Source organism: Pituophis catenifer, unplaced genomic scaffold, assembly GCF_029215685.1.
Source record: "Pituophis catenifer annectens isolate HBS135680 unplaced genomic scaffold, rPitCat1.0.hap2 SCAF_1, whole genome shotgun sequence".
In the NCBI taxonomy this organism is placed as follows: domain Eukaryota; kingdom Metazoa; phylum Chordata; class Lepidosauria; order Squamata; family Colubridae; genus Pituophis; species Pituophis catenifer.
In genome coordinates this window covers 71,202,323-71,220,517 of record NW_027256881.1, presented here as the reverse complement: position 1 = coordinate 71,220,517, position 18,195 = coordinate 71,202,323, and the positions used below count along the sequence as shown (strand labels likewise).

At 40.6% G+C, this 18,195-nt stretch overlaps 1 protein-coding gene across 2 annotated transcripts; it reads left to right on the top strand.

Moving 5' to 3' along the window:
• Positions 1–7,661: 7,661 nt before the first annotated feature.
• Positions 7,662–17,746, top strand: CCSAP (centriole, cilia and spindle associated protein). Of its 2 annotated transcripts, XM_070950933.1 has the most exons (3): positions 7,662–8,031; positions 12,058–12,344; positions 17,454–17,746. In XM_070950933.1, the coding sequence occupies exons 1-3, from the start codon at positions 7,662–7,664 to the stop codon at positions 17,625–17,627; spliced, it is 831 nt and encodes a 276-aa protein (XP_070807034.1). In that variant the 3' UTR covers positions 17,628–17,746. The 2 variants fall into 2 exon arrangements, 1 of the variants encoding a protein (XP_070807034.1); XR_011600820.1 differs by lacking the exons at positions 7,662–8,031; positions 12,058–12,344 and adding an exon at positions 14,146–14,329 and having other exon boundaries at positions 17,454–17,535.
• The last annotated feature ends 449 nt before the right edge of the window (positions 17,747–18,195 follow it).

Here is an 18,195-nt window from a genome sequence, read left to right as displayed (position 1 = left end):
TCAATAAAGGAGCCATTTGCTCAGTATACGGGACACCTAGATTGAGATTTTCATCCCTGCGCCCAACCTCTTCGGGCAAAAAAAACGCTTTTAAAAGTAAAAAAAAAAAACGCCTCTGATGATCGTGCGTCTCAGCTGGGATCGTCAAAGGGATCGTCAGCTGATGATCCCAGCTGAGTTGCCTTATCAGCAGAGGCTTTTTTTCTTTTAAATGCCTCTGACGATCCAAGCTGAGTTGCCTGATCGGCAGAGGCTTTTTTTCTTTTAAATGCCTCTGACGATCCAAGCTGAGTTGCCTGATTGGCAGAGGCTTTTTTTCTTTTAAATGCCTCTGACGATCCAAGCTGAGTTGCCTTATCAGCAGAGGCTTTTTTTCTTTTAAATGCCTCTGACGATCCAAGCTGAGTTGCCTTATCAGCAGAGGCTTTTTTTCTTTTAAATGCCTCTGACGATCCAAGCTGAGTTGCCTGATCGGCAGAGGCTTTTTTTCTTTTAAAAGCCTCTGATGATCCCAGCTGAGTTGCCTGATCGGCAGAGGCTTTTAAAAGAAAAAAAGCCTCTGCCGATCAGGCAACTCAGCTGGGATCGTCAGAGCCTTTTGAAAGCATTTTTTTTACAAGCTCTTCGCCGAAGAGGTTGTAGAAAAAATGGTTTTAAAAGGAAAAAAAAAATTGGCCATGCCCACCCAGTCACATTACCCCCACCCCCACCAAGCCACGCCCACAGAACCAGTAGTAACAAATTTTAGATTTCACCACTGCCTGCACCCCCCCCCCCCATGGGAACGATTGGCTCATATAGATCTGCCAAAGCTTCTCTAGGGATGGCTCTGAACTAAAGTGATGATTAACAGAATAACCAAGCTGAAAGAGACCTTGGAGGTCTTCTAGTCCAACCCCCTGCCCAAGCAGGAGTCGCTGTACCATTCTGGACAGGTGGGCTGTCCAATCTCTTTTTAAAAGCCTCCAGTGATGGAGCACCCACAACTTCTGAAAGTAAGCCATTCCACTAGTTAATTGTTCTCATTATTAGGAAGTCCTAGTCCTTAGTCCTAGGTTGTTTCCTAGAAAATTTCTTTGTGCAAATTATTTTTCCTAATCTTTTCATTGGCAGGGCTTATTTTAGAATTATCTTTCCAGCCTTTCGGTAGAAACTCCGAGGTCAGTATTTGGGAATGAAAGTGGAGGATTGCCAAATCTTAGTTGCTTCATTCCTAGGTCTTTAGAGAAAAGGTGATTCCCCCATCAGTACATCTCCATCTTAGGCAAAATGTTTTACCTACTTATCTAATTGCACAATCATGCTGCTGAAACAGGGAAAAGGTGGCGAGCTGGAGTTAAAATGGAGTATTGGCACTCCACTCTAGGAAAAGAGCAGATGCTTCTCCAGTGACAGAATTAGAAACAGTGCTGGGTGATATAAATTACACCACACGGAGACTGAAACAAACACTTTTGAAGTTGAACATGATGGAATCATTACTGCTGCTTTGTACACATGGTCTTCTCACACTTGTCTCTACACAGCTATGTCAAGAGATATAAGGCTACAAAAATCTGCAGCTTTGATTGAGGAGGCATAAAAATCTGGGAATTCATGGCCACATCATGCAGGTAGTCCTCAATTTACAACCACAATGGACCCCAAAATTTACTGGTATTTATAGCAATAGCACTTATATACCGCTTCGTAGTACTTTTTCAACCCTCTCTAAGCAGTTTACAGAGTCAGCATATTGCTCCCAACAATCTGGCTTCTCATTTTACCAAGCTTGGGAGGATGGAAGGCTGAGTCAACTTTGAGCTGGTCAGAATCCAACTGCCAAACCGCTGGCAGCTGGCAGTCAGCAGAATTAACCTGCAATACTGCACTCCAACCACTGCGCCACCATTCACTTACGTTGCTAGGTGAGAAATTTGTTATACTTTTCTTGCCACATTTGTTAAGTGAATCATTGCAGTTGTTAGATTAGTAAAATGGTTGTTAAGTGAATTTGGTTTCCTCACTGACTTTGTCAGAAGGTTGAAAAAGGTGATCACATGACTCCAGGACACTGCAGCCGTCATAAATGTGAATCAGTTGTCAAGCCTCTGAATGTAAATCACGTGACCATGGGGATGCTGCAATGGTCAAGTGTGAAAAATGGTCATGTCACTTTTTTCAGTGATATTGTAACTTCAAACCATCACTAAACGGTTTGTAAGTCAAGGACTACCTGTACTATTTCTAATTGTCTCAGGGGAAAATGTAGCATTACAAAGGAGGAGGTTCTTTGATTAGTGGCATTCCTTCATTCAAGAGCAGTGCATCGGAATTTCATTTTAATGTGTGCCACTGTGTACACAGGACAATGACAATAAAGGTTATCTTAATTTTAAAAATGTAGTTTTTTCTGAAATGATAGTAAATGTTGGGAGCATCTTCAATTATAATCATGAAACCAAAGTAGAAAGGGTTTTACCGATCTCTCTATATTATTTTCCCAATGACAATTAGAACACCTTATCATCACCAAGCTCCTACTTTACAGAAACTTTACACATACCCTTAGGATTCAAGTGAGATTTCTTCACTGGGAAAATGCATTCATTTGCATGTGATTGGAAGCAAATTGGGTGTTGATGTAGAACTCTAGAAGATACCTTCCTATCTACTGCAGGAGTGTCGATTTCATTGAGTGCTACATCAGGGTTGAGTTTGACCTGGGGGGGAGTGTGGCATGGCTCGGGGGGGGGGGGGCATGGCCAGTTCAATGTCACTCGTGTGATCAAATGCCACTTTTGCTAGTAGTTTGTTTTACTAGTACTCTACCAGCAAAAAAGGAACTCAGGAGGGGCATGCGACACCCTCCCGGGCTCTGTTTTTGGCTGCAACAGCCTCCTGCAGCCCTCTGCCAGTGAAAACACAGCTTGGGAGGCTCCGTTTTCACTGGCAGAAGCACTGCGAGCTGGTCGTTCACTGTTTCCAGAGCAGCCCCACGGGCCAGATCTAAGCACCCCGTGGGCTGGATCCAGCCTGCAGGCCTTGAGTTTGACACCCCTGATCTACTGTTTTACGTATAGTAGGTTTTATTTGCAAACATGACCTAATCTGATCAAACCCACTTTTTGTAAATATTAGGACTAAAAATCCATGGTGAGAAGCTAGGGATCCTAGACCTGCTCTTTATTATGCTTCCCACTCCAAATATTCATAGAAGATCCTTATTACGACTCTTTCACATCAGGTCTGAAAAAAAAATGCTACTGTCAGCATATAGCTAGCTAATGACTCATAAGTCGTCATGATGTTTTATCTACTTTATCGAATGCAGTAAGATATTGGATATAGTCTGGAGACTATTGAAGACTCACAAATCACCCTGATCTTAGTGGAACCTGAGCACTTCCATATCTTACAGATTACTCTCACTTGAACTTACTTCAAGATAGCTGTTCAGCAGCCCTTCTTCCCTATTTTAGGCCATGCACTAATTCCTTTTCGATGTTGACATAGAGCTAACCTACAGATTGCGAAACTGCATTGACACTGAATTTTGTATTCCCCCTCCCTCACTAGTGTACACAGTGTCCAGTTGTTGTCATCTCTTTATCACACTGCATTGCAACTGGATCACAACAGTAAATTATCATGGGCACAAAGATATAATCTTTCCATGGTGACACTAAGCCTTCCTAGAAATTTATGACTTGGAGAAAAATGATCTCCATGCTTTTCTCTTACCATGTGATTTTGTTTTAAGAGGTGTTAAGTTTGGCTTTTATACTGCCTCACTGGCTATCATACTTAGGAGTGGAAAGAAACTTTTCTTTCTTGGTGCTCTTATGATTCCCTTACTTTCCCCTTTTTGTACTTGATTTACAACAGTGGTTTGCACTGTAATTTTCCAGGCATTTATTTAGGATAGGTTTTCCCAACCCGATACCTTCTGAAACTATCAGCTAAAATCTCCCCCTAGTATGACCAAAGGTAGCATGTGGCTATGATTGCATATGGTCAGGAAATGTGTGAATCCAAGGAAAATCTACCAACTATTTGCCTTAATTTGTGAAATTAATGAAACTATTGCAGATTATTAACTGTCCAATGTAATGCATATCTTTTCAGATGAGTTTAATTGGACGTCCATAAAATTAAGCATAAATGAAATAGAAATGAAAAAGTGAAATTCTATGCAGATTCTATCTATCTGTCTATCTGAGTATGTTTTACTGAGTTTAAAAAGACAAGATGTTGGTCTCGATATATAGGATCAAATAGTCAAACATCTGCCGGATTTCTTAAGCTATTTGGGTTTTGTAAAATATATGTTGTGTTAAACATACTTAAATCTTCCCTATAATTATCAAGTACATTTTTTCTTTTTTCATAAAAATCTTTTTAGTCCTTTTGACAGCTTGGAGGTAACTGAAGTTGCAGTATTTCCATAGGTTATTACTATGATACAAGCGAAGGCAAGAAAGATATTGCGGCATCCAAATCACTAAATATGGCTACTAATCTAACAAATAAATAGATCAATATTGGTGCTGTAAAATATTTCTGAGAGCTCAAGCATCATCAGATAACAATTGTGTGACTGCAAAATAGTCAGAATTTCTATATCTCTTTTCTGCCATCTATTGGTCACCTGGATCTTTGCAGCCCAGATTTAGTAATCTTGATCATTACAGAGAGACAAGCTGCCCATCCTCAAACAGAAAATTCTCTGAGAGCTGAGTTCTACTACATGAATATAATAATTCACATAAAGTGATTAGAAAATCTTAAAAGTAACAACAGAAATAAACACTATTGCTATTATTTACCAGGCCAAAGCATCCAAATTGTCTTAAAGCTTTATAATAAATAAACAAAGAACAGTTGATTTGTTCTAAGTGAGGTATTTTGTAAACCCAGTAGAGGAAAAGATAAATATATGTGATTGCATATTTTGCATATGCTGATGACTGCCATTGAGGAAGCATTACTCAGTTTTTAAGGCAAAGATCCTTTGGGGAAGAAAATTAAAACTGAAGTCTCAAGAGGACCTCCAGTGGGCAAATTTAGGAATGATCTTGGCCTATAAACAATCTTGACCACCTGATTCAATGTAGATTTCAAAAGCTTAGGGATCAGTCTGGAATTGCACAATTCTGCTGCTTTATGCACAGAGTTTTACAAATAATCTAAATTTCATATTACACGTTTAAGTCCATACACCTTAAAGTTATTGATGTTGAGAAACACTGCCCAAGGAGAGACTTTGGGCACACCATTTAGATACAACCCAGCAAGTTAAATTTATGTTATTTTGTGATGCCTGAACACATTTAATTGCATTTCATTTGATATAGGGCAGGGGTGTCAAATGTCATTATGACGTTGTCACATGACATATGACAACTCCCCCCCCCTTTGCTAAACTGGGCATGGGCATGGCCAGCGCTTGATGCATCCGGCCGTGGGCTGCGAGTTTGACACCCCTGATATAGGGCTTGAAAAAATTAGAGGGAGATGTGGTGGCTCAGCGGTTAAGATACTGGGCTTATTCTGGCAGCCCAGGTTCAAGACCGGAGCTCTACATGACAGGGTGGGCTCCCATCCTTGTCCCAAACTGCCAAACTAGCAGCTCGAAAGCATACAAATGCAAGCAGATAATAGATACCACTTCAGAGAGAAGGTATCAGTGTTCATGATGTCACGCTGACTCCATGATGTCATGCTAAAATGTGATTTCCCCCCCCCTTATGTTTAATTGTGACTCATTCTTGAAGACACCAAAGCCGAGTATAAATTCAATACTCATTGGATTGAGTACCCAGTCATGCTCATCAATGAGAACATAATAGTGGCAGTTTTGAGTTATACTTTTCTAGCTGAACTCAGTTGGAATGTCTACCTAGCATTCTCAGAAAAGGAAGAAGATCCATAGGAAATAAGATGACAAAGAAAACATAGCATTGCATGAATAAATTAAGAAGACATGACACATATATCCTAAATGCCTGGTTTGGAGGTATCTCAAATGTACAGTCACTGAGGCAGTTTTTTTGTGCTCCTGCTGCAAAGCAAAAGCTGCCAGCTTACTCTAAAAAAACCCGAGGGGTGCTTTCAGTAGGATGCCTAATGACTGCAGTTTTGCAATTTCCTCAGAAGCATTTTGGAAATGATTTGTTGTTCTTCACCTCCAGGATATTTTCTGACTTTAGCCTAGTCTAGTGCAAAGTACCAAGCAGGGCTCTTATTGCTTAACTTTCTCAGGATTAGCCAAGGTTGGATAATTGCTATTTTATGAAGAAAGTCTTTCCAGCAAAGTTGTTTGGGAGTTGAGCCCTCCTTTTTCAGCAGAAAAGGATTCATTCAGGATTAAAGGATGTCACTTCTCCCAGCTCCTGATGCCCACTTCCTTCTGTAAGAAATGGGAAAGCTTTTGCATTCCCAACTCTCTAAAAATGCTTTGCATTTATCAAAAGCCTTTCCAGATGATTGTTCATTTTCTGGGCCAACGTAAAATATCTTCACATCCCCCAGCCTCACAAAACAACGAAGAGGCATCATTCAAAAGAAGGGTGATGACTTTCAGGGTACACGTTGAGTAGAAAATACACTGCTCAAAAAAATAAAGGGAACACAAGCAGAAGACATCCGAGATCTGAATGAATGAAATAGCCTTATTAAATACTTTATTTGTTACATACAATAGTTTTGTGTTCCCTTTAGTTGTTTGAGCAGTGTATAAACTACTGTATGTAAAGAACAAAGTATTTAATAAGGTTATTTCATTCATTCAGATCTCGGATGTCTTCTGCTTGGGTTCCCTTTATTTTTTTGAGCAGTGTATATTTGTACAAAGCTAACCTGGTGCAAAGGTGAAATGGTGCCCAGATAAACTGCACCTCTGCCATCACTTGTTGTGGCACCCAGATTTGTGGTTGTGCTCAGTGGGTGCCTGTTTACAGTGAGCGCGGGGCAGGGGGAGGGGGAATACTAGAGAAGAAGAGGGAGATGTATTAGCATCCCAGATAAAAACATCAGAATTAAGCACCAACCTGTTATAATGCTTGGATGCAATCATATACCTTAGACAACCCACGTACAACGACAATATTTTGGAGCTAACAAGACGACGGTGATGCTTTAAGCCACTACGTAGTGCGTAAATGGCCCTAACAACTAAACTGCATGATGGCCTGGATCACGTGCGATAGATACCAGAGACACTTTTTATAGTAGCAGCTGCATTGGTAAATGGTTCAGATCTGGGGATTACGAAGAGAGTAAATTCCGTTTCCGGAACGAAATCGAAGAGAACTGCTGTTGCTACCTTCCTCTTTATTTATTTAGACCGCCTCTTCCCCATCACCCCACTCCATTAAACTGCCAAGAAGCAGCGTGTTACCGCCTTTGATGTTTTCGAAGAGCTTAAAAGCCTGCTTTGTGACGTAGGCACAGAACCTCCAACTCGTACGTCGATTGGCTAAAGGGAGCGGAGGCGGATACAGAACGTTGCTGTTTGTGTTTAAACGTTCCAGCGGGAGGGTGGGGTGAAGAGCATGAAATAGGAGTGTTGTGTTTTTTTTTTGTGGGGTGTTGTTTTTTTTTTTCTTTGGGGCGGTGATCAATTCCCCGATCGGAGGGAGAGATCCCGCGGAGCAGCTTGGATTGAAAGGCGATTCGCGATGGTGCCGTCGCGGTGCGTGAAAAGCGAGTACATGAAGTGCTTTAAAGAGCCGAAATGGGAGGCGTGCGGTCCCTGCTACCAGGAGTTACTGCGCTACCGCCTGAGTCGACGCCTCTTAGAACAGGCGCATCGGCCTTGGTTTTGGGACGATTGGGAGCAGGACAGCAGCCTGAACGGAAGCAGCGGCAGCTCCCCATCGTCCCAGGGCACTTCCAGCCCTCCAGTTGTCCGGCAGGCAGAAGAAGAAGCGGCGCATCCTGCAGGGGAAATCGAAGTCCCCGGCGGCGAGCTGGATCTCGATAGGATCAGCGCGCCCGGAGAGGATGTGGCTTCCAGTCCGGAGCTGGCAAAGCCCCCCGGCGGACCCGGTATGTGCTCCAATGCCAGGGGATTGAAGGATGAGCCGGGGTGGTGGGATGCCGGTAAACAGTCTGTTGGGAGTGACTCAGTGGCGTCAATACAGTCGAGGCGGTGGGGTTGAGCTTTGGGTTCCGCAGCTCAGGGCTCTCTCTCTCTCTGTGCCAGGGCTTCAGTTATTAAGAGAAGCAAAAAACAACAACAACAAAAGCCGCGATCCACAGCAGAATCGACCCGGGTCCCTCGAGGGATTCTGCATTTGCCTAAGGCAACCAAAGCGGTGGATCCGAGGGCAGGTGGAATCGAGCTGCTGACAGGCGGGGCTCGAACCGATTTAAAAAACAAGGGCAGTACTCTATGTACAGTATAGGCAGGCAAAGAGATAAAAACAACCCCGACTTTTCCTTTCCGGACGCAATTTGTCCGGATTTTTTTTTTTTTTTGCAGCCCCTGATGCAACCTCCTTCGCCCCTGGAGAATACTCCATCCATCGCCGCTACCCCTCGTCCCCGAGAGCCGCTCGTGTGCCGGGTACCAGAGCAGCTCTGCTCCCTCGGGTGAGGATGAGCGGCGGTGAGAGAGCGCTCCCCAAGGCTCTGCAATGACCTTGAGCGGATCGCTAGGCCGCTTTTTTTGCTTCGGGAAGACAGGCTGTCGGGCGGTCGGTTTGCCTGTGAATGGGGGCCGCTGGGAAGCCAGTTGGCCCCAAGACTCGCTTTCAGGGGCTTCCCTGAAGAGCTGGACCTCCGTTTCTGAAGCGGGAGCCGAGTTTTTAATCGGCCGAATTGCGAGGCGGTGCGATTCGCTTTACGCTCTTTCGTGCAGGGCTGTTGGGAGGGAACCGGTAGGCATAAGGACCCAGCGACCTTTCCGGCTTTCTTTTGACGTCTGTGTCTTGCCGCTGAGCGCGGATTATGGCCGAGTTCTCCTATAATGAGAGAAGCCATCTGGCAGGGAACGGGGCGAAGGCGGACCCGCCTTTTTTTCCCGCAGGACGTTGCTTCCACACCCCACCTGCAGGAACCCAACTGGTGGGAAGGAGGCTGCTCTGGCCTGCGAGGTTGTGTGGGAAAGCTTTTTTAATCCATATGATTTGGGTGACCTTATTGCAAGATGGCAGCTGGCTGGTTTAGAGATCTAATCACCCAGGGATGAACTGCTAAACTTTGATTTCCTTCCCTCCTTTAATTTTTTTGTTTGGGCTTCAACTCTAATTAGGATCTATTTCTCCCTCCCTCCCCTTCTCTCGCCCCACCCCTCTCCTCTCCCCTCTCCCCTCCACCCTTTCTGTGGAAGGAGAATATGTGGGTAAACAGTTCTGGCCTTGTATTTGTTGCTATGTATTTCAGCATGTTCCTGAACTTTATAAAGATCTTTCTTCAGCATAACTGGTCTGTGCTTTGTAGATTAAACACTTGTCAAATGGCCTTATTTGAGTGGTAAAACAAGCTTCCTTTAAAGGTAAATAAAAGGTAAGCCCGTTGCTTTCTCTAAACCACAAACTAATCATACTAACCCAACAGATTGACTGCTCTGAATCCAAGTTGGGTGCGGATCAGGTTTTGAAAGCAATTAGTGCTAAAATCAATAGGTTTACTTGTGCCTAACTCTTAGCTTGGTTGACTTCCAGTCTCCAGAATTTATCAATCTTAAAAGAAGATGGAACTCGCATTTATTTCACATGTTTGACAATGCCATCAGCACAGAATCTTCTCAGGGCAGCTTACAACAAATGCAATCAGTGCACTCATAGTTGGAATTATACATCATAATGTGAAGCCACATATTTCATAAACAATCACCTGCAATTAATTTGAAATATATTTCAATCTATCATGTTTCATCAGAACATCTAACAGCTATTTGAAACTCTTCAAAGCCAGCCTCATAGTATCATGAAAAGAATAAATAGATAATAGTAATAAAATAAGTATCCTATTTTGAAACTCAGTCAAATGACTATCCTTCATATAGAGGGATAAACAACATCAAGGAAGTTGGCAGAAGAGCCAAGTATTTATCTCTTTACATACCTCATAGGCTCCTGACAAAGCCAGACTCTGACAGCCTACCTTTGACTAGGGAATTCATGGTCTCTGAAACCATTTCCATGCTTTGCAAAATTGACAGCACAATTTCCTACTTTTTAGATGGGAAACATCTTAAGTGTAGCCCTTTAGTCTGCTTAAAATCTCTCAAAACCTAGAGGAGAAAACCCTAAAAAATCCCAATGTTGTCTCATGCATGCCCCTAAAATAATTCAATGTGCTGTTCGGCTGCGAAAATATTGTTCACCCTGTTCTCAAACACGTCTTTGATTGGCCTTATTAACAGAAATCCCACCCCCTTGATGACTCACAGTATATTTTCTGGCTCACTTGGAATTATATTAGCTATAAGAGTTGTGGTGGCTCAGTGGTTAGACTGCAGTACTGCAGGCCAATTCTACTGACTGCCAGCAGTTAGATTGTCACTGGCTCAAGGTTTACTTAGACTTCCATTCTTCCGAGGTCGGTAAAATGAGGACCCAGATTGTTGGGGGAAATATCCTGACTCTCTAAAACGCTTAGGGGAGGCTGTAAAGCACTATGAAGTGGTATAACTGTCTAATTGTCTAAGTCTAACTGCTATTGCTATAGGTCCACTCAAAGTTTAGCTTCGGTCCATTTGTGAAATACATTGTCGAGACTAGCACTTACTTTGCTGGCAGATAGAAACCAATTTTACAAATAGGCTCTGAAATGCTAATATTATGAAATATGGTTCTCTTTCCATAGAAACTGCAAAATAGAACAAATGGAAGACACATGTACAATTGATAATGGCATATATGATTATAAATGATAGTAGGCAGAATGATCACTGGGCAAATTTTCAATATAGTGTTGCTAATTGTTTAAGGATGATATTATATGATACTGGCTTAGATGACCCTTAGTCATCTTGCTGATGTCAGACTGATACCATGGCCATTATTATTTTTCTAATGTTAAAACTGTTGTTTAAGTAACCTTCTGTTACTCCCAATTATATGACTGAAGTGTAGCCTTCCCCATAGGCTTTCAATAATAAGAATCACATTTATACAACATATACTCAACAAGTGCAGTAGATTCTCAGATAAGATTGGTGATTTTCGAACTGAAACACAGCTTGCTGCTTATGTAAGTCATTGCCATGGTAGCATGCATTTTAAAAGTTGCATAAGCTTTTAGATGCCAGCCAAAAATAAGCAGGATTTGCAGATTTTTCTGGCAATTGTAACAGCCCCAAATGGCAGAGATGGAAGAGACACTTTTTTTTCTCACACAGCACAATCTGTGGTCTCTCCTGATCTGCTGCCTGCTTGGGGAAAAGTACTGGAATATTGTATGACCATTTCTGGATGTCCTTCCTTTGCTGCTACAGCTTTACTGTTTGGTTTAGAATCGGATCTAACTCTGGTTCACTTCTCCATTCGACTATGAGGTTTGGGACAATAATATTTCTCAGACTAACCTATCTCACAGGATTGTTGGGAATTAAAGAAAATGGGAGGGATGACCAAGTGATTGAGAGCCACAGTGGCACAGTGGTGAGAATGCAGTACTGCTGATTGCCGGCTGCCTGCAATTTGGCAGTTCGAATCTCACCAGGCTCAAGGTTGACTCAGCCTTCCATCCTTCCAAGGTTGTTAAAATGAGGACCCAGATTGTTGGGGGCAATATGCTGACGTTGTAAACCACTTCAAGAGGGCTGTAAAGCACTGTGAAGAGGTATACAAGTCTAAGTGCTATTGCTATTGTCTCCTTGGGAAAGGGAAATTAAATGAACGAATAGGATGCAAACAGCTATTTCTCCTAAGGTGCAAATGTGGCATAAGAGAGAGTTAAAAAGGGCCACCTTGCATTCTAAGTCTGCAATGGCTATAAAGAGGGAACTGCTTCCTTCAATTCCAAATCAATCAAAAGAGTCAGGCTGCAAAAGTTGACGGGATTCATTCATTGTGTGCACTTTGGGCAGGCTAAAACAACGTTCACTTGTCATTTTCTTCCCAGAGGTTGACGTTCAAGAACAATCGGGAGAGAAGGCTATTGTCAAGAAAGATGAAAGGAAAACTGCAGGGAAAGGAATCGACAGCTCAAGTTGTCCGCAAAAGCAGCCTTTGAGTCAGAAGAGTGCCTCCGGCAGGCAAAGTGACAGAAAAGGAGCAAAAAACCCACAAAGGACAGAAACAACATTGGGAATAAAGCACCCATTTGCTTTGTATGGTTGGGGTGAAAAGCAGACTGACACAGGCAGTCAGAAGACACACAACGTCCGGGCATCTGCTTCAGTAAATGAAGTAAGCGAAAGAAGTATGTGTTTTAGGAAGATACTGGCTGGGGAATTCTGGGAATTGAAGGCCACCCATATTAAAGGTGCCAAGTTTGAAAAACACTGGTCTAAATACTTGGCTTTATGCTAGCCCTGTGTTAGGCAGGGTATTTGCGGTCCAAGATGAACTAGCATTTTGCTGCTTCCCTGCCTTTGTGCCATGGGATGCTGAACACAGTCAGATGTAAACTTTTTTTAAATAAAACTTTTTTTATTGTGTTACTTATTGGACAGGATATCTAGGACATGTGGGTCTATGTTTTGGATTGTTCCTCTCATATTGAGGTTCCTGTGTCTGAAGCTAGTTTGTACCCCTGATTTATAAGAGCAGGCCCACCTGTGTCCAAAGAAACTCACACCGGGACATGGAAAAATCTTTGGATGTGGTTTTGCCTGTCCTTTTGACCTAGATTCACTTACTTCTTTGCTGCCTTTGCACTTGTCTAGAGTAACAATGCCCATGTTAGCTTTTTGCTGGCCCATTATTCCAGTGTGAAAATAATTTTATTTTAATTATCAAGGGATTAATAATCCTTTTATTATAAAATTAATAATCATAGGAAATACTTTATTCCAAATTAACTTTATTTCTCTCACTGGTCTCAGCTATCCCTTAACCATTAACCCAAATCCATGATCCACTGAGACCAGAAATTATGTGAAATACCTTTTTAACTGTAGATTGCTAAATGGCACCTCTGCTAAATTTATCAACTGAGAATAGCAAAACCAAACACCAAAATCAAGTACCTGGACAAGAGTAATTGATCAGACAAAAAAACTGTTCAGTCATACTTCCCCACACCTTTAAACCAGGCTGCCCAGACACCATCTACACAACAAAAGCAAACCAATAGACACCAGAAAAGACAAATAAAATTGACCTTTTGACAGTCAGATTAGAACCAGCACATGCACACACCATCGCCCCCCCCACCCCCCCCCAAAAGTCACACCAAAGACCAGTCTCCACTATATCCCATTTTCTCTGTAGCTGCCCACAGGAGCAAACCTCTTTGTTTTTGGGAATAAATGGATCACCTCCTTTCCACCACCAGCAGGCCTTGCATCCTGTTTGCTTGCAATATCCAATCTCGGAAAAGGGACCTGGACGTTCTTTTATCATCAGATTGCCTGCATTTTTGTTGTTGTTTAAGATTGCTGCCATTTTTGAAATGTCTACAACTTGAAATTAAGATCCTTGTTTCTATGGCCCATAGCAATGTAGTAAATTGGGTATAGGGGACTGAAAAACTATTGCCTTGGTTATGGGGCAAGAATTTCCTGTGCCAAGCTTGCTTTCCCTTTAAAGGCGTAGGATATATTTTTAAAGAGGATGATTTGATGGTGGCGCTCCTCCAACTTTTTGGGAGCCAAATGATTTTCATCCTCTAAATCTGTATTTATTTTTAAATTATGATTTCTTTTAAAAAGAGCTTCCCCCCAGGGTAGTTTGGAAATAACAGCCTTGCTGGGTCATATCCAAACCTATCTAATTCCAGTTCTCCCAGTGGCAAGCCAGTTCCCATGGGAAGCCTGCAAGCAGTATCTGGAAGCCTGTTAATGTGCTTGATACGGGAGGCATTGTCTTGCCCCAGAGGAGACACTCTGAAGACATAACTGATTGTTTCCTTGGGCTGTTATGTTAACATGTCTGGGTTAATCATAACACTGTGGTACAAAATGGGACGCTAAATCCTTGTTTCTTGTTGATTCTGGTTTAATGAAAAGTTTTTGTTTTGTTTTCTTGGCTGCCATTTCAGTGCTGCTGTGGAAGGAACTCTCGATGCTAGAATTATGACTTAGCCCCTATCAAAATCAGCATAAAATATATGTAAAAAACAGCAGTCAGGATGAGGATGAGACAGGATGAGCGCAAGTTTAGGAATGGCACAAAGCATTGAAGTGCTGATGACGCCACCTTGATAGGAACTTGAGTGCCATTGAGAAGCTGTAAGTTCTTGCAAAATAATGTTACTGTACTTCTGAGAGCATTGTGAAGAAAAGAAAGAAAAAAAAACCTAACAAAAACTATATAGCGATTAAACCTCGTATGTATGCTAGCTTAATCAACTAAAATTAATAACAGCATGTTAAGTAAAGATTAAGTATAAATGAACTTGAACCTATTTCCAAAACTCCATGTGATATAATGGCAATTTCTACTCAAGTAAAATTAGTGGTACCTATAGTAAGGCCTGATCAAAAGATATGCATTTTTGCTCTGAAGATGTGAGAGACTGTGTGGCAGAGGAGTACATTCATACAGTATTTATGAACAGAAAAGAAGGTATTTGTACAAAACAGCCAACCATATTTCAGCTTCATAGGTTCTGTAATGAATTACGGCAGCTTGTTGTCTCTGTTCTTCCTTTCCTATGAGTTAGCCTGCCCGCTAGGACATCTTCTAATAACAATATTTTTTATGTTCATCCAAATTAGAAAACTTAATAGCTTGGAAACAAGAAGGAATATAAAATGAAATTGAAGTGAGTTGATTATATTGTTTTGTTATTTAGCTATTAACCACAGCTTTCTAATTTGGAAAACAATGGGGCAATACACGTTGTTAACAGAAGAGCTTCTTGATTGTAGTTGGCCTAGACCAAGAAGCAGATATATGAAGAAATTCATATTTTGACTTATTAAGCTGAAATATGATTATCCAAGCATGCCTATTCACTAAAACATCTTACTGCCTGAATAAAAGCAGAGCTATCCATAACTAAGATCTTTTGCACACCCTTAAAATATCAGTGGATCTTATCTGAGTAATGTTTCATAGAGTGCCCATGCCATATGTTTATACCTATTTGAAAAGCTAGTAAACAAGAATCGTATATGTTTTTGGTCCTGGGGCCAATCATAAATAAAAGTAAATACTATACTATGGAAATAGTCTATCAAGGAGTTGTAACTTGAATGCAAGGTAGGAAAGTCCCTTCCTCAATTCCTAATCTGGGAAAGCCAAGCCAAGCACCCAAATAATAATATCTGAAATTCAGGGTGGATTCAGAAGCAAACTGTTCTCCTATAGAGTTCTGCAACTTCAAGGATTAAAATGTAGAGACAATTTGTGAACATAGATCCCAATTAATCACTGCCCCCCCCACCATTTTTTTAATACTTAGCTGATATCTTATATATCATGGGTGTCAAATTCGATCATGTCACTTGACATATCATGACGTTTTTTGCCTTTATGGAATCAGGATGGGTGTGTCGTGTGACGCATCTAGGCCTGAAGGCCGCCAGTTTTAACAGGCCTGTTACATAGGCTTTCTGTTGCAACTCTTGGTTTGATTTATCAGCAGGTGAGTGAAATCCACACTAATGAAAAGTCACTTCATATTGATCAAAGGGAATCCAGCAAATTTGTTACTAGTTTTAGATAAGATTGGGAATTTAGGAACCAGTTTTGGCCATATAAAAGTATTGTTCTCCATAGTGTAGAAATGGGAGGTGCCAGGCTGGGATATTCTATGCTCTAGCTCTATGTCCTGAGTTGAAAACTTCTGAAGATCCGCCTCCCTGGTGATGTCTCTTCAGTTTTTTTCAACTCAGCCTAGCTCATGGTGGCAATTCCTTCAGCTTCTGAGCTGTGAGTTGAGCCATAGTAATATTTCCCTGGATTTTATTTAGATTTTTTTAAATTTAATTTAATTTTTAATTTTTTGAGTTGTGGTTCTCTTTCTCCTTTTTCCCTGCGTTTTGGATCTGCATTGCAGGTACTAACTAGTGTATGTTTATGGAGATTCTCAGTCATCCAGGTCATGGTTGTCCCAAAGGTGCTTTTTCAAAAGGCAATCGGACAGACCAGTTGCCTTTTGAAAAAAACACCTTTGGGACTAACTAGTATAATTTACTGTGTAATACATAATACAAGTAGAATCTAGTGTATGAAAAGAGTAGTTGGAACATGTACAAAGTAATGAGATGAAGTTTTTGAGTACTTTGGGATATAGCATTTTCTGCAGATTTTTAAAAATAGAAATAGATAATACTGGGTTCAGCAGCAAAAATATTGCACTTTAAACTGCATCGATCTCTTCCTAGAAGGTTTTTTTTTTTTTAAGTGAAAGCAACATTGTTTTTCTTAAGGAAAATGGATAATACAGCTGAATTGTTCAGCAAGTGCAAGGTGCTAATTGCTTTTTTTTTATTAAGGAAGGCAATGTTTGGATTAAGACAGAAGCCAGTCTTTCCTCGAGTTATTTTTGTTTCCAGTGAAAATTAATCTCTGTTAAGGCAAGGGCACCAAAACAAGTATCCTAGCACACAGTATTTTTTTAATGGTATTGCACTGATTTCATAATATTATATGTATTCTATATCAAATTAAACCATAAATTTTGTGTGCTTTTATCCAGATATCTGTGTGTCCAATGCTACTTTATAGGCACAGTTCACCTATTAATACTGTAGTTTTTAATTTTATCTTTATCTTAGGAACATATCTATTCAGCATGTTTATTGCTATGATTTCTGGACTTCTGGAATAAACAGTTCTTTTATTTTTCTGTTTAGCTCCTCTCATAATGTAGCTAAAATTATTAGTTATGATGCTGATAGGTCTTAATGATATTGCATATTATTTTGACAGGGAACTGTCCAGAGTTGGTTGAAAGATAAATGGCTATATAAATGTTTAAAATAAATAAAAAAATAAAGCAATTAGGCAATACCAGTAAATATTAACAGAAATCCTAGCATAGAATATCTATTGGTTGCGAAAAGCAGAATAGGGATACTACTTTGCATATTTTGTGCAAATATTATGAAATAGGATTTAACAGTTGAATTTAATAAGCCACCTCTTACTGAAATATTCATAAAAGGAATCTATATAATGCAGTATTTTTCAAACTTGGCAACTTTAAGATGTGTGAAATTGCTGGCTGGGGAATTCCGGGAGCTGAACTCCACACATCTTAAACTTGCCAAGTTTGAAAAGCACAAATATATCAAAATTCCAAATTAGTATTTAGAAGACTGTTTGGGCTTGACTTTCATCAAGTGATTTCAAAGCTGTATTTTCTACAAACCCCCCCTCCCCATTTTTAAACTGTCTCTGCAGATACACGAATCTGCATTAAGAGCAAAGAACAGAAGACAAGTGGAAAAAAGGAAGCTACCACAAAGACGGATACACACAGCAGAAGTAGAAAGAACATGGAGAACCAAGCCTTCAGGTCCAGACAATCCATGGATGACAGAATACATGAGGTGTTACTCAGCACGAGCTCGGTGATTGGACTTCTAATTTTTTAAAAATTCAGAGTGCTTTGATAACAACCAGGACACCAGTAGAAAACTTCAGACTATTATGCAAGGGTTTTCCATTTTTTATCAACGGGTTTTTCCAGCAGTTTGTTACATTTATTTATATTTTAACTACTTAACCTTTGCAGCAGTAGAAGATCTATACTGATGAGAACTATATTTAAGAATATAGGTCCCTTAGATTTATTTATTTATTTTTTAAGGAAAATGTCAAGAATTGACCGTCGGCCGAAAAAACTAAAATTGAGTAATACATTTTTAAATAAAGCAAGTCAATATTTTCTTGAAATGGCTTTTTTCTCTATAGTTACTGAATTATACCAATCTTGTGCCAATAGAAAAGTGGTTGCACTAGAGTTACATTGAAAGCATCCAACTTTCAGTGCAATTTATTGTAAAAGTAATCATGAAAACGTGACAGAAACGGATTTGTAAAGATTCGTTCTGGACAAATGAAGGTCTCATTAAATTATGATATGAGCTGATTGGCAATAATTTATAAAAGGACTGCACTCTTTATAAATTAGCAGGTGAAA

Coding starts and splice junctions, on each gene's coding strand:
- CCSAP (XM_070950933.1), top strand. CDS start 7,662: ATGGTGCCGTCGCGGTGCGTGAAAAGCGAGTACATGAAGTGCTTTAAA. Junction 8,032..12,057: donor AAAGCCCCCCGGCGGACCCG/GTATGTGCTCCA, acceptor TTTTCTTCCCAG/AGGTTGACGTTCAAGAACAA. Junction 12,345..17,453: donor CATCTGCTTCAGTAAATGAA/GTAAGCGAAAGA, acceptor CTGTCTCTGCAG/ATACACGAATCTGCATTAAG.